Raw genomic sequence first — 17,081 nt, forward strand, 5'->3', positions numbered from 1 at the left:
CCATCACCGATGGTGTCTTACCAGTCCAATAGCCCCTCTTCCACTCACCGATGGTGCTTACCTCAGTTCCAACATCTTCTTCCACCACCGATGGTATTCTACCTCAGTTCCAACAGCCCCTTCTTCCACCACCGATGTTGTGCCTTACCTCAGTTCCAACATCTCTCTCTTCCACCACCGATGTATTCTTACCTCAGTTCCAACAGCTCCTTCTTCCACCACCGATGGTGTTCTTACCTCAGTTCCAACAGCTCTCTTCTTCCACCGATGGTGTTCTTACCTCAGTTCCAACATCTTCTTCCACCACCTTGCCAGTTCCAACATCTTCTTCCATCACCGATGGTGTTCTTACCTCAGTTCCACAGCTCCTTCTTCCACCACCGATGGTGTTCTTACCTCAGTTCCAACATCTTCTTCCACCACCGATGGTGTTGTTACCTCAGTTCCAACATCTTCTTCCATCACCGATGGTGGCCTCTTACCTCAGTTCCAATAGCTCTTCTTCCACCACCGATGGTGTTCTTACCTCAGTTCCAACATCTTCCACCACCGATGGTGTTGTTACCTCAGTTCCAACATCTTCTTCCATCACCGATGGTGTTCTTACCTCAGTCCAATAGCCCTTCTTCCACCACCGATGGTGTTCTTACCTCAGTTCCAATACCCCCCTTTTCCACCACCGATGGTATTCTTACCTCAGTTCCAAAAGCCCTCTTCTTTCACCACTGATGGTGTTCTTACCTCAGTTCTAACTTCCCCTTCTTCCACCACTGATGGTGTTCTTATTTCAATAACAACATCCCTTTCTTACACCACTGACGGTGTTCTTACCTCAGTTCCACAGCTCCTTCTTCCACCACCGATGGTGTTCTTACCTCAGTTCCAACAGCCTTCTTCCATCACCGATGGTGTTCTTAGCTGCGTTATGACAACTTTTCTCGCCAGAACCAATGACGTTGTTGTGATGGCTTTGGTCTTGGACTGCAAAGTCTATGTTTCTTTTCACATACTCTTCAGAGACTCTCAATCGTGGATATTCAGCGATTCTGTGTGACAAACATAAGTTTCCGGTGACTTATTGGTAGGTCCGAAGTGTTATACTGCTACAAATTAGAGTTTTGATACTCGCTATGAACACAGCACAGGTAGCCCATTACGTATCTTTTCTTTAAACAACAGAGAAACCAATAAAACACCAGATGACGAGTTATTGTTAGTACTTGGGTGTTAAAGATGAAGTTCCCTTGAACTTGTGGATAGGTTTCTTGTCTGTTTGGAACCATACCTTATTGTAATTCAATCGGAATAAAAGTATTATTTCCTCGTGCTGTTGTGGTGTCACTACGTTAATCTGAAGATGACCTAAGAAAGTCGAAACGTTGTTCTGTACTTTATTTTAATTAAAGTTTTAATACTCCTACCAGCCATCTTTAGAATACATTTTTACTTCTCCTACAAGTTTGTTTCCCAGTGGCTCAGCGGTAAGTCCGAAGTCTTATAACGCTAAAAACTGTTTTTCCACACGTCACACTCGTGTGTATCACATGCCATGTAACATACAGTTTTGTTTTCAACGTGTGCTTTGGAAGTTTGGAGTTTTTAGACATTTCTTTGACATTGCAATTGTGTACACGCCGAAACTTCTTTTGATCTATTTTCTTTACTGTTTCAAGAGAGGTTCTTACTTTAGTTGGAATAGACCACTCTGATTTTTAGTTGTGGAGTGACTTGTTTTTGTAGCTTGCTTTACCGATACAGTTTATGGTTTAACGCAACAGTTAGCCCTCCTTTCTCGCGCGCTTTTATGATCGCGAAATAGGAGAACGCCCTGCAAGTTAATCTTCGTACAAAGATACCTACAATATATATATATATTTTCACTTGAGAATTAGTATTTAAATTGAATTGCATTAAGAGTGTCAGGGCTCTGAGTCTGCGCAGTCGCATGATATACGGGTGACCATCGGTAAGTTGGTTAGATAAACAAATTGTCACTATACACAGTAAAGGAAAGATGCTTTAGTAATTTAAGCTCACATAAATATATTTTTATTTGTACGTTTGAAGATAAGTGTATACTTAAGCCTACTTATTTCGCTTTTAGTTGTAATTACAAATTTGAATATCCTTGCGTTGAGAAACTCTTAGTTTATTGCTCTTAAAGGGGCTATGTCGTGAAAAAAACAAAACTGCTAACTCGGTAAAAACTGATAAATGGTGAGATAAAATGTGTAGCTCCGAATATAGCAAGCGGTGAACTTCAAATAAAGATATAGAAACTTAAGATACTTGTGTAGTAAATTATGTACAACATTTATACATCATAAAAAAACATGATCTAACCGGATCTGCATCCACAAGCCGTGTGATGTGGTTGTCGGTTTCGAATAAGAAGTGGTCGTTATACACAATATTTACCATATACATGATCAAAAAAAGCCCATCGCCTAATACAAGGGTTTATCTACCTTCTAGATCATTGGACATATTTTATCATACTTTCTGAGGAGTCAGTTTAACTCCAGAATTACCGATGTTGCCTTATAAACACACTAAAATACTTGTGTTACAAGTTTCTCTTGCATTCGTTACATTTATGGTAACACCATCCGTGATACCCATGCAAGCCAGTCTCCTTAATTCCACTAATAACTGGTGAGTTGACAGCGTATCCTGATCTCGCTCGGTTTTCTTATTTTGTTACATTTTCGTCACGTTTTTGTGACTTAATATTTACATAATTACCGTTAATATTATAAAGAGTAAAATCCACGGAAACCGTTTTTGTTTTTTGTTTTGGCCCTGATGATGGTAACTGTGTTACCGAAACTTGTGAACCGTAATTAATAATAAAGATTTTTAGCTTTCGATTTGTCAAAAAATAAGTGTTTTTTTTTTGCACCGTACACTTGTGTTACTATGTGGTAAAAATTTGAATCTCTTTAACGATGTGCTAAAGAAACAAATCTGTGAAGTAAAATCAAATTTAAACAACGGAAATCCTGTACACTGTGTTCCAACAGGTAAAACCAGAAATATTCCATTGCATATCTGGACACCACGTTAAAAAACAACAAAAACTATGGAATATCTGGACACCACGTTAAAAAAAACAAAAAACTATGGAATATCTGGAACACCACGTTAAAAAAACAACAAAAACTATGGAATATCTGGACACCACGTTAAAAACAACAAAAAAAACTATGGAATATCTGGACACCACGTTACAAAACAACAAAAAACTAAGGAATATTTGGACACCACGTTAGAAAAAAAACATATTCTATAGCACATCTGGACACAACGTTAAAAAATCAACTATGGAAAATCTGGATACTACGTTAGAATAAACAAGAAATATTTCATTAAATATCTGGACATCACGACAAAAAAACGAGGTATTGCATGAAATAAATGATAAACAATTCATCTGTGACATGAAAGTTAATGCATCATTGGTCTAGGACGTAGGTTTATAAGTCGATTTTATAAATGTTTGATATTCTATCCACCATGGGATCGAATCTCGATTTCTAGCGTTAAAAGTCCTCAGAGGCATCGGTGGGGACGTTTACATATACAATGAAATGATTTGCTTTGTGAAGGAAAAATAGAAGGAATTGAGTGTGAAAGTTATACTTTCGAAACTGTAGCTATGGGAATCCATTCTAGTGGTGTTTTGGTTACGTAGTTTATTGTAGTTTCGAGCATGCGCCATCGCTACAATGAAAACTAACAAAATAAATGCATGAATATGAGTGAACTTTTAGTTATGTGAAAGACACGTTACTATTCTTGTAAACCCAAAACAACGCTTTGATATAGTAATTAGAGCTTAATGCAAATAAGATCACCGCTAAAACCGGGTTTCGATACCCGTGGTATGAAGAGCACAGGTTGTCCAATGTGTAGTTCTGTATTTACTTTTAAACAAACAAGAGGTGAAGTTGATACATTGTTTGGAATATAAGTGAATATTTCTTCTTTTGATGGGCCTGGCATGGCCAGGTGGTTAAGGCACGCAACTCGCAACGTGAGGGATGCGGGTTCGAACTCGTCACACCAAACATGCTCGCCCTTTCAGCCGTGAGGACGTTATAATGTGACGGTCAGTCCCACTATTCGTTGGTAAAAGAGTAACTCAAGAGTTGGCGGTGGGTGGTGATGATCAACTGCCTTCCTTCTAGTCTTACACTGCTAAATTAATTAGGGACGGCTAGCGCAGATGGTCCTCGTGTAACTTTGCGCGAACTTCAAAAACAAAACGAATCTTCTTCGACGTGAGAAGAGGTTGGGTATAAATAAAAATCCGAAGGGTTAAATTCCACATGAGACATTTGTAACAGCGTGTTAGCACGAGACAGTTTTGATTACAGTTAGGAGTATTGACCAGAGTGAGACGAGTCTTGTTCGTGATTGAGGAGGGTGGATTCTCTTGATCACAAATCTTTGTATCGTGGTATTTCAAAAAATAAAATACCTACCTCCAGGGTTTGTAACAACAAAATTTGTTTCGAATTTGCGCAAAACTTCACGAAGGCTATCCTCGCTTGTCGTCCCTAATTTAGCATGGAAAGACTAGAAAGAAGGGAGCTAGCCATCACCACACACCGCCAACTCTTGGGCTACTCTTTTTACCAACGAATAGTGAGATTGAGCGATATATTATAACACCCCCCACTGCTAAAAGGACAAGCATATTTGGTGTGACAAGGATTCGAACGTGCGACCCTTAGATTAGGAGCTGAGAGCCCTAACCCTAATCTTCTCTTGGTATAGATTTTTTTTATTTAAAATTAAAGAAAATAACTTGAAGGACACTCCATTACACGTTAGGGGGAAAATATCAAACATGTTTCCTTTGTGTTTGTGTGTTCTTTCCCGGTTACAAGTCAGGAAAATAAAAATAAGTTAATAAGTCTTTGTCATTCTGGGTTTCGAATATGTGTGTGTGTTTTCTTATAGCAAAACCACATCAGGCTATCTACTGAGTCTACCGAGGGGAATCGAACCCCTGATTTTAGCGTCGTAAATCCATAGACTTACCGCTGTACCAGCGGGTGACGGTTTTCGAACGAACCATAATGGAACAAAATGGAAGTTTGTTGTAGATAATGCGACATTCCCTATCTGAATGACACCCTATACGCACGTGAGCTATAAAACAGCCCCCTACTATTACAGTCTGCGGATCTCTAACACTAAAATCAGATGTTTGATTCCCCTCGGTGCACTCAGTAAATAGCCCGATGTGACTTTACTACAAAGAACATACACATGCTATTAAAACAGCCAGATCATAATTCCCACCCCCTCTTCCGTAGCATTCAAATATAATTGCTCCTAAACTAAACTGGTTAAGGCAGGCAGCCAGAAGCACTCACGGTCTCGAGGTTTTGAAGAGTTTAAGCGATACACGTGCGAACCGCAGCCCGATACGTTAAATATTTGGCCACGCTCAGCCCAAACGGAACAGAAGCAAAACGTCGTAGACTAAAAGAGAAACAGTAAGAACAATCTAACCAAGAAGTACTTAGTTAAAAAATACTTAAATAGTCCAGAAAAAAAATGTAGCATTTCGAATGATGAAACGTATCACATCAAAATGGATAAAACTGAATCCAATTGTTACACTTATAACGCTATTTGGTGAAACAAGTTTCATATAAAATCTAAGACACCGTGATGAAAATAAATTTATTGTATTTTGTTAATACATACGGTGTAGTTAGTTTACTTTAATACTTTGCGATAAATGTATTTGGAACGTTTTGTGCATGTTTTATATTCTGATTTTATCCATCATTCAGAGGATCGAACACTGATTTGTTACCCTTGAAAACGTCCCGTTATAGCCAGGTGGTTAAGGCACTCGACTCGTAATCTGAGAGTCGTGAGATCGAATCCCCGTCACACCAAATATGCTCGCCCTTTCAACTGTGGGGCGTTATAATGTAACGGTCAATCCCACTATTCGTTGGTAAAAGAGTAGCCCAAGAGTTGGCGGTGGGTGGTGATGACTAGCTGTCTTCCCTCTAGTCGTACACTGAAAAATTAGGGACGGATAGCGCAGATAGCCCTCGAGTAGCTTTGCGTGAAACTCAGAAAACAAAACAAACCCTTCAAAAAACCGACTTGTATCACTCACCACCGTCAAGGTCTTCATGTTTTCAACAATTTTTTTTATCGTTTTCTTTTCTTTTTCTTTTCACTCAGCAAAAAAAAAATACCAGCGAAACAAAATGGGGAAATCATTTATTTTCAGTGTAAAACACCCCCTAGTGGAATTGGAAATAATTGGTGAAATTAATTGCAACGTTAATGATAATTTTGTATACACATTTTTCTCTAGATGTTTAACGACTCTGTAAGCGAAAAAGTCACGAATTCATAATAAATTTGCAGCACATGTATTTTACAAAACATTGTTTGTGAAGTCTGTGTGAATTTCGTCAATAACACTTGGGTAAATGAAACTCGGTGGCGTTCCCTCGAAATAATCAACATTTGCTATTGGGTTTCAAGTGGACACACAACGTCACTTGGAAATGGAGACAACGTCACTACTTTTAATAATTCGTTTTGTGTTTCAAGTTCTTGTAGACTGCCCCTCGTGCTTGTGTCAAGTGGTAGGCCCTAAAATAGTATCATGCCCACATGCACCAGATGTATCGAGACCTGTGTCTCTAAGGATTCACGTCAGAGGTCGTAGATAAAACAGGAGAATGTTTTTAGTAGGTTTGGGCTTGAAGGGGAAGGAGGGAGTGCTCATTACTTAAGTAGATTCCTGGAATGTTAAGGATAAGACTTGATTTGAAGCACGTGGTATTCACGAGCTTATAGTCCTTTGTGTTGTTTGGCTCTGATTAAATCCGCAGTGACTTTGACTGCTTCTTCGGTTTCTTCCCTAAATAAAGAATGATTGTAAATTAATTGTGATAAGATTCTTGTCCTCATTACAGTGTGGCAGTGAAATCGTTTCTGCAAAACAAAGTAATGGCCGAACGGGTGTTATCAACAAGTTATTGTTTTGTGCCTGAAGTAAGATCTATGCGAGATGCTTTGTACGTTGTACTTGCAATACGACTATATACATAATTTTATATAGCCTCGTACGCATGCGCACATATTGACGTGTATCAAGTACTGGCAAATTAAAAAGATATTAAAGCAGAACATTTTTTTTTTCCTGTTTCTCATCAACTTCAGTGATATTTCTTGGTTGTTTCACACAAAGTGTTCTATATTTACAACACTGCACGTGAGTTAAGTGTGCTACGTTTAGAAAACTGTGTTATTTTTAGAGCATACCCCATCAACTGGCCTGTACCGTTGCATCTGAAACGTTTGAGCTGGTGAGTTAAGAAAGCTTTACTGCTTAGCGTGTCGGGCTGTGGATCAAAGGATGCGCGCTGAGTTACAAATCGCCCTCCGCACTTCGGGTGGGTGGAGCTATTACAGAATATCGATCAAATCGATTGCAGTAGCTCGTGGCTTGGTTTCACTTGCTGATAAATTTGCTACCCCAGAGGGATCTTGAACCCTAAAATATTTCCCGTCTGTGGTGTATGAGCACGTGCGTCACGTGTGGTCTTGCTAGATTGTGAGGGAGGATATGAACAAACTTTCAAACGTGGCGTCCATGAATCCCGAGGGAGGGGCTCGAACAGAATAATCTCATACCAGATTTGATTGTTCGATTAAATTTAATATGCTTTAAGAAAGCCACTTGAAGAAGCAATTAAGATTGTAATTATTTCAGTGAGTTTATGCATTTATAACTAAGTTAACTTAATCTTAACTAAATTTAGCTTGTGAATTAAAGTTTGTGGTCGAAGTAAACGTTCTTCATAAAAAAAAGGGTAAATTTGCTTATTGCAGAAGGGTATAGACTTGTTTGTTTGTTTTTTGAATTTCGCACAAAGCTACACGAGGGCTATCTGCGCTAGCCGTCCCTAATTTAGCAGTGTAAGACTAGAGGGAAGGCAGCTAGTCATCACCACCCACCGACAACTCTTGGGCTACTCTTTTTACCAACGAACAGTGGGATTGACCGTCACATAATAACGCCCCCACGACTGAAAGGGCGAGCATGTTCGGTGCCACGGGGATTCGAATTCGCGACCCTCAGGTTACGAGTCGAACGCCTTATTCTTGAAGTGGAAAAACGCATGTGTGTTTGGTTCATAACTACTTAGGCCTAGCAAACTGTGTTGACGGTGCTTGTTTTACCTTTTTTTTCAGTGGATTGTAATTAAAAAAACGAGGTATTGATTTTTGTTGGTCTTACGATGAAGCATCTGAAGAAAGAAACATATTATTGGCAGGAAATTCACAACATTACTAAGGAAGACATTAATTTTTGTGAACTAAAAAAGGGAGACTTTGTATATCACAACTACGTACACTTGATAAACTATACTTAATTATTACCCATAACAATACTTAAACTTATATTTAAATGGAAAACTGGTGAGTATAAAAGAAAAATCATGTAGTTGGGTCGCATCAGATAACAACATCTTTTATACCTGAGACCAGCGGAGTGGTTGTCACCGACTTGTTATCTGGTACTTGAGAAATGTTGCATTAAAAGATCAGTGTTGAAAATATTCCTAATTAATTCATGGAATATACACCATCTGTTTAACAATTCGTTCTACTATACAGTACAGGGGAGCGCCGTTAAGCCGCGGTTAAATACTGCGGCTTAAACCTTTGTGACTGAAAAGCCGAACTCGCCAACAGCTCCGCCGAGGAGCCTCATCCGGGCCATTGCGTGATCATTATATCGGATTATCGAATTAAAAATAATACTTTAATTATTGATCACTTTTTTTCACGGATTTATCGCGGATTAACTTTGTATGGAGAGGTGTGATTCGGTAACAATGGCGGCCTCCATAAACTGACATAGAGAGCGGATAAGGTAGATTAACGGTCGATTTCTATTGTAATATATTTTATTTATTTCCCAAATTAAAGCAAATCCTTTTTAAATATCCCCTTGAAGTTATAAAGCCAGGATTAAATTCGTAAGCCGCGTTTTCACACGTTCTTAAATTAGCGGTGAGCCGCGATAATCCTCGCTCACATCGCTCACAAGACTTGCTACAGCGACTTAAGCGATTTCGCGGTTTACTGGTCCGCGGCTTAATGGTGCTCCACTGTATTGTGTTGTCTGTCATTCGGTCGGTAGACACTAAAATGATGCCACATAAATAATACAAAACGTTCTAGCTTGTGCTGTCGTCACGAGAAGAATTATTCAGTTTGTAGGCTACAAAGCAGCATGACACGTGATCTTCAAAGGCGCGTGTGTTTTTTTATAGCAAAGCCACATCGGGCTATCTGCTGAGTCCATCGAGGGGAATCGAACTCCTGATTTTAGCGTTTTAAATCCGTGGACTCACCGCTGTACCGGCGGGGGGGGACTCTTCAAAGGCAACAACTGAAAATATTTGTTACTCTTAATTCGGGTTTTGTTTTCTCTCGAGACGCACTTTCGAAAACCCTGCGCAAATAATCACCCAACATTATACATAAGTGTGTATTGAAATTTGTTTTTGAAGTTGACTTCGTACACGGTGATCCACGTTAAGGTTAAATAATAGAGAAGCGAAGGTTTCACAGTTTATTTCGATTGTTTGGTAGAAAAAAAAAGTACATTCGTGTGTACTAAGTCGTGACTCATAAACTGTTATTTTAATTTTGTCGTACTTGGTGTGGTAAAGAAATAAAACTAAAGTATTACTTCTAGAATTTTCCAGTTGTGATTCATGCGTCCAACAGTTTTTAAGCCCGGCATGGCCAAGTGTGTTAAGGCGTTCGACTCGTAATCTGAGGGTCGTGGGTTCGAATCCCTGTCACACCAAACATGCTCGCCCTTTCAGCCGTGGGGACGTTATAAAGTTACGTTCAATCCCACTATTCGTTGGTAAAAGAGTAGCTCAAGAGTTGGCGGTGGGTGGTGATGACTAGCTGCCTTCCCTCTCGTCTTATACTACTAAATTAGGGACGGCTAGCACAGATAGCCCTCGTGTAGCTTTGTGCGAAATTCAAAACAAACAAACAAACTATCAGTTTTTAAACACGGTTTCTGGAAAACCGCTTATTTATCGAGTTGTTTAGCTCCACGACTTTATTGGATAAAGTCTAATTAAACATAAAATGTGGAGAGAAACGCCATCTGTGTGTGTATATTTATTATTTTTGACGTGTTTAAATATTTTTAATTAATCACATTGTATCCTAAATTGATTCACGTGTGTGAATAATATTATGGCCTTGTGCCTAATTTATTTTTCAGTAATATTCAGTGGGTCAACTGTTTATTGATTAAATACACACATACGTATGTGTTATTATGTGTATTTTTACATTTTTTGTTTGTTTTGGATATTCACGAAAAGGTATGAAGAGAACAGTTGCGCTAGACTAAAACGAAGGCAGCTAGACTACAGCACACTCCGCCAACCCCTGGACTACGAGGGTGTTAATCCTTGTTCTTAGAAGGCAGTCACGGCCCCGAAGTGTGCTGACCTTGTTTTGTTTTGTTTTTTACGGCAACGAGACGCGAAATAAATCTTCTGATTCACATTCCTTCACGCTAACTACCAAGCCACGCCCGGACCGTTTTATATAGAACGTGAATGTATTAAAACCAACATTTTTTTGGGGTCCTTACTCTGGTTCTCTGTATCGGCAAAAAAAAACACACAAAACAATACGTTGACTCCTTTCTGTGATCTGTTTGAAACAAGTAATCTGACAATAAAGGCAGAACTGTATGTGTATCTCAGACGTGTGATGTCGAAATCAAAGAACTAAACCCGGGTGATACTGATAATTTTGACCAATCACAATCCGTAAAACCTAATTTGTATTCTCGACCATCAGGGCCGAGCTGGGTTCTATCGAAAAGCACCGGCACAAGGAGCAGTTATGAGGAGTGGTGACAAGTCGTCCAATAAGGAGTCGTGAAACCCATTAGTGTAAGAAATATTGTTTTTTGTTTAGGAATCGGAAGCTAAATGAAAGAAAGGATTACAAGAGTAAATATTGTAAGTTTGGATAGCTGTTCCAATGATAACTCATTCAACTCCAAATATACACACTTTAGGCTCAAACACAATGGAACGTTTTTGTATTATTCATACGTTTTTCTTGTACTTGCGGACGTTGCACGAATGAAAGATGGAAGCTAAGCCTTGTAGGGTCGTTATGTCGCATTACTGGCTCCTAACTTTCTATACGTCCTACTGAGCTTCCACCAATATCCATCTGAAAGGGCGTATTGTGTGCGCTCAGTGACCGGAACTTGAAGAGTAGACGTGAACCAGCTAGTTTCAAGTGGGAGTTCGAAACGTTCACTTGAGTGAGTTCAAATAACTGGGAAACAACACCGATATCTGACCACTGTTGTTATTCTCACTTTAACGAATCGTTGGTGTTTTTCTGCGACCACGAAGGATGGAAGAACTAAAGGCGTTTCATTAGAAGTGACGAGACTTCTCCGGTCTCATCACAACATTTCCTATGTTCAGAGCTAATTTTGCTCTGGCCAGAAATTACTTGGTTTGTTTTTTTGTATTTCGCGCAAAGCTACACGAAGACTATTTGCGCTAACCGTCCCTAATTTAGCAGTGTAAGACTAGAGGAAATGCAGCTAGTCATCATCACCCACCGCCAACTCTTAGGCTACTCTTATAACAACAAATAGTGTGATTCACCGTCACTTTATAATGTTCCCACGGCTGAAAGGGAGAGTATGTTTGATGTTGCGGGCATCTAGAAATTATTACAGTGGAAGAAATAAGTTTGTTCTTGTTTTCAGAGCGCAAGATTTAAATTTACCACATGAGTTATTTGGACCAGTTCGATTAATGGAACTTATGTTCACTCTAACTCTTATGAGATCTACGGAAACTAGCGAAAACAGTAATCAACATAAATATACTAACAGCATATGTAATAAAATATAGGAAAGTAGCAAAGAAACAATTAGTGTAGTGTTAAAAAACCGCTAGAAACTGGGTTTCGATACCCGTGGTGAACAGAGTACAGATGGCCTATTGTGTAGCTTTGTGCTTAATTTTAAACAAACAAAAAGTATAAAAATAATAGTAGTAAAATATTAAAAATGGCCTGAGAAGCATAAAAATAAATTAATACAAAAGTGACAGTAACGTATGTAACAAAATCTTAGAAAACTAGCAAAACAAAAAGCAGTAAAATAACATCAGAATTGAAGTGGACATCTAATGACATCCAGGAAACTGGTAAGAAATGGTCATGACGAATTAGCATAGAAATAACAGTAGTGTTTGTAATATCATCCTACGAGCAAATTAATGTTTACAAACAGTTTAGAAACAGAATTTATACAACTGTTTTTAAAGCAGTGAGTTAACTAAATATCAGAAAGCTATACTGACAGACCAAGGGCCCCGGCATGGCCAGGTGGTTAAGGCACTCGACTCGTAATCCGAGGGTCGCGGGTTCGAATTCCCATCACACCAAACATGCTCGCCCTTTCAGCTGTTGGGGTGTTATAATGTGACGATCAATCCCACTATTCGTTGGTCAAAAAGAGTAGCCCAAGAGTTTGCGGTGAGTGGTGATGACTAGCTGCCCTCTCTCTAGTCTTACACTTCAAAATTAGGGACGGCAAGCGCAGTTAGCTCTCGAGTAGCTTTGCGCGAAATTCATAAACATCATAAACAAACATTTATTTGTTTATTTTGGTACACTGGGGAATGTAACGGTATTGTTACATTCCCAAGGATGCTGTAATATTATTTCATTGTTTCAATCTTTTCCGTAAAGACGTATTTATATCATTATGCGAACACAGCAACGCCTGTTACATCCCAAAGATGTACTGACGTTGTCTGACTTTAACAATATAACGATAGTGTTATATGCCTGAGGGAGGGTATGACAGCGTTGTTAAGATCTGGAGGACATAACGATTTTGTTATACACATTTGATGATAGAGCTTTATTCATATACCCTACGAATATACAGGGTTTGCTGTATTAAATAATTATGCGCAAATATTTTCGTGAATCGCTCTGGACAGAACGTCATACATACCATAATAGTTTATTGGGAGGAGTTTTAACTTATGTTATTGTGGTACGGTTTAAAACTTTTAATTTTTGTTTTAAATTAAAAAAGCGAAATCACAAGATCTCGTTATAAAGTACAAAATTCGCCGTTTTTTCACTTGATTATTACTTAATGTGTAGTAATGCCATATTATTACTTAATGTGTAGTAATGCCACATTATTACTTAATATGTGGTAATGCCACATTATTACTTGATGTGTAGTAATGCCACATTATTACTTAATGTGTAGTAATGCCACATTATTACTTGATGTGTGGTAATGCCACATTATTACTTGATGTGTGGTAATGCCACATTATTACTTGATGTGTGGTAATGCCACAGATAATTAGAAGTATTACGATTAAATTATTTTTAACATTACTACAGAAGTAAGTACTGTGTTAATGGAGTTTAGATGAATACCCTGTCTGTTTTCCTTAAAAGTGCCTCTTTAAGAGTAGTTACATTTATATCTGCCAAGAATAAACATGCCGATTGGGAACCAAAAAACGTAACATACTTTCTCTTCGAGGATCGCATTCGTATCATCCATTTTGGATATAATGGCTTAAATTTTAGAAATTGTTTTAACTGGTATCGATTTTCTTTAAAGTGTTTCAACTCCTGATTTTCTGTGCAGGCATAATACGGACTCGTGCTCCCCTGGACTATGAAAGTACTTCGAGTTACTGGCTGTCCATCTACGCTAGAGACTGGGGGACAGTTCCCCTCTGTGGTCGTATAGACGTCTATATAAAAGTTCTAAACGAAAATGACAACACACCCCTGACCAACGAGCCTGCCTACTATCCTAGTGTGACGGAGAACGCCGAACCCGGAACCTTTGTGGTCAAGTTGGACGCTTTTGACCAGGACTCTTCTACTGCTGAGGGTATTCGATATGAAATCGTTAGTGGTGACCCGCAAGGATTTTTTGATATCGACAGAACGACAGGTAATTGTTTCTAATTTGTACCATATTTTTAACTTGTAGTCCACACCAAACCAGTCCACAAGCGAACGCAGTAGTATTTAAGTTAGATCCTCAAAGAGGAGAGAAAGGGATTACTTGTTCACAACCAAATGAATTGGATGCTCGGAGATTCTCTTAGTTACTGTTTTAGGGATTTTATCAATGAGGATTTGGACTTTATTTGAAGGATCATACAGAGAAACTGCCTTTCTTAATTTTATTTTGCATAAATTAACAGAAATCGAAATCAATCAAAATGTGTGTACTGAAACAGAACCAGTTTATGTGAGAGGATTTTATTACTGTAAAGATATCTAAACCAAAACCAGATGTACAAGCTGACGTGTTTTATACCAGTCAAAGGCTTGTCATTTGTGGCTTAAAACAAATAATATAGTTGAAACATATTGTCATATGCAAGTTGTATTGTATCATTAATGACGGAAGTGATAAAAATGATTATCCGTGGTATTATGACGTCATATCGCATCTGATATTTCTAGTGTAATATATACTACTTGTGATTATGGTAAGTTTGACGTGTTAGTCCAGAAGACCGTATTTTCCATGGTACTTCTTCACTGTCAGTTCCTAGACAATATTACCTCAGCAAGGCCCGGCATGGCCAGGTGGGTTAAAGCGTGCGACTCGTAATCTGAGGGCCGCGGGTTCGCATCCCCGTCGCACCAAACATGCTCGCCTTTTCAGCCGTGGGGGCGTTATAATATGACGGTCAATCCCACTGTTCGTTGGTAAAAGAGTAGCCCAAGGGTTGGCGGTGGGTGGTGATGACTAGCTGCCTTCCCTCTAGTGTTACACTGCTAAATTAGGGACGGCTAGCGCAGATAGCCCTCGTGTAGCTTTACGTGAAATTCAAAAACAAACACCGCAGTAACTTTTCCATTAGATCAAAACTTCTTTGGAGAACAGTTATGTCGATGTTACTAAAGACTTTATTTTCCATGACAGTCCTTCATTGTCTGCTCCTAGACAATAAATATCACTACAGTGACCTTTCCATAACAGCCCTGTCAATGCCAATACTGAGATCCGTATTTCCATGGCGATCCCAAGCTGTTTTCTTCTGAACGGCGGAACTACAACAACGTTTTCCTAACGTAAGGCCTGTGCTGTCTCGCCACAGTCTGAGGATACGGAAGCTGTTCCGGGGTTTATTTCTGATGTGATTTCTTATGCCCATCTCTGCTCCAGATGTTGTTGTCATTTCCAGTGAAAACCCTTTCTTTCGAAAGGTCGGGTTTTTTCGACATTGCATCGTTTACCACTTTTGCTGTACGAATATTTATCTTTTGGAGATAGTGGTAGCAAACTTTCCGGATACCGGACAAATTTTGGAAGCATTTTACAAGACTGACCAGTCTTCACACGTGGGAAGGATGCCCGTCTATCACTTGTTCAAAGTTGTTGGAATCAATTGGACATTCGTGGGAAAATAGTAACTGATTTACTTGCATAAATTGTCTTGTAACACGCGCTGTCACGGTTTTACACGACACTCGTACGCGTAACAGAGCATGCGTAAGATGTGTATACAATGAATTTGTTATTCAGTTTTTAAGTTTACTTATCCCTGTGCCCTGCATGGCCAGGTGGTTAAGGCACTTGACTCGTAATCTCAGGGTCGCGGGTTCGAATTCCCATCACACCAAACATGCTCGCCCTTTCAGCTGTTGGGGTGTTATAATGTGACGATCAATCCCACTATTCGTTGGTCAAAAAAGTAGCCCAAGAGTTGGCGGTGGGTGGTGATGACTAGCTGCCTTATCTTTAGTCTTACACTGCTAAATTAGGGACGGCTAGCGCAGATAGCTCTCTTGTAGCTTTGCGGGCCAAACTATATTGTAACTTTCGAGTTAGTCATGAGTGTTAGTTGGTACTATACCATAAGAATCTACTTCTGAGTTTTGAAAAACGAAACATTTGTGTAGTTGATAGTTTGTTTAATACATAGAAGTAAAAAATAGCTAAACACAGCATAAAAAGTTTTAAAAAATACACACAAGGAGAAGAGGGCAAATGTTTGTTTGTAGTTAAGCACAAAACTAAAACAATGAGCCGTCTGTGCTGTATCCATCGGGTATATCGACACCCGGTTTTTACCGTTTTAAGCCTTCAAACTTAAACCTGTGGCATGGCCATGTGGTTCGGGCGTTTGGCTCGTAATCTGAGGAGCACGCGGATTCGAATCCCTGTCACACCAAACGTGTTTGCCGTTTCGGCTGTGGGTAAGTTATGCTATAACGCCCACTATTCGTTAGTAAAATAGTAGCCTAAGATTTGGCGGTGGGTGATGATAAACTAGCTGCCTTCCCTCTGGTCTTACACTGCTAAATTAGGGACGGCTAGCACAGATAGCCCTCGTAAAACTTTGCGCGAAATAAAAAAAGAGAAGAAACAAATTACATCTGTGTCGCTGTGTGAGGGGGGTATGGTGGGGTGAGCTTGTTGAGCTTTGAAAATGGAAAATAGAGGGGTATGGTGGTGTGAGCTTGATCAGCTTTCAAAATGGAAAATAGAGGGGGGTATGGTGGGGTGAGTTTGTTGAGCTCTGAAAATGGAAAATAGAGGGGTATGGTGGTGTGAAACTTGTTGAGCTCAAAATGGAAAATAGAGGGTATGGTGGGGTGAGCCTGTTGAGCTCTGAAAATAAAAAAAACAGAGGGTATGGTGGGGTGAGCTTGTTGAAACTTTGAAAATGGAAAATATAAGGGGGGTATAATGAAAACGGGAAAAGGGTGAAACTTATTGAAACTTTGAAAACGGAAAATAGAGGGGGGTATAATTAGGGTGAAACTTATTGAAACTTTGAAAATGGAAAATAGAGAGGGGTATAATTGGGGTGAAACTTGTTGAGCTTGAAAATGGAAAATAGAGAGGTATATGGTGGGGTGAAACTTATGGAAACTTTGAGCCTTGGAAAATAGAGGGTATGGTGGGGTGAAACTTGTTGAAGCTTTGAAAATGG

General features: G+C 39.3%; 1 protein-coding gene across 1 annotated transcript in view; it reads left to right on the forward strand.

The window, feature by feature from the left end:
- The first annotated feature begins 682 nt into the window (after positions 1-682).
- The window catches only part of LOC143227967 (protocadherin Fat 1-like), a 46,491-nt gene continuing 30,092 nt past the window's right edge, over positions 683-17,081 (forward strand). The window contains exons 1-2 of the mRNA XM_076459318.1: positions 683-983; positions 13,763-14,077. Coding sequence (XP_076315433.1) covers positions 683-983; positions 13,763-14,077 — 616 coding nt within the window. The remainder of the gene's footprint in view (positions 984-13,762; positions 14,078-17,081) is intronic.

Source organism: Tachypleus tridentatus, chromosome 10 (genome assembly GCF_004210375.1).
Source record: "Tachypleus tridentatus isolate NWPU-2018 chromosome 10, ASM421037v1, whole genome shotgun sequence".
NCBI classification, from domain to species: Eukaryota; Metazoa; Arthropoda; class Merostomata; order Xiphosura; family Limulidae; genus Tachypleus; species Tachypleus tridentatus.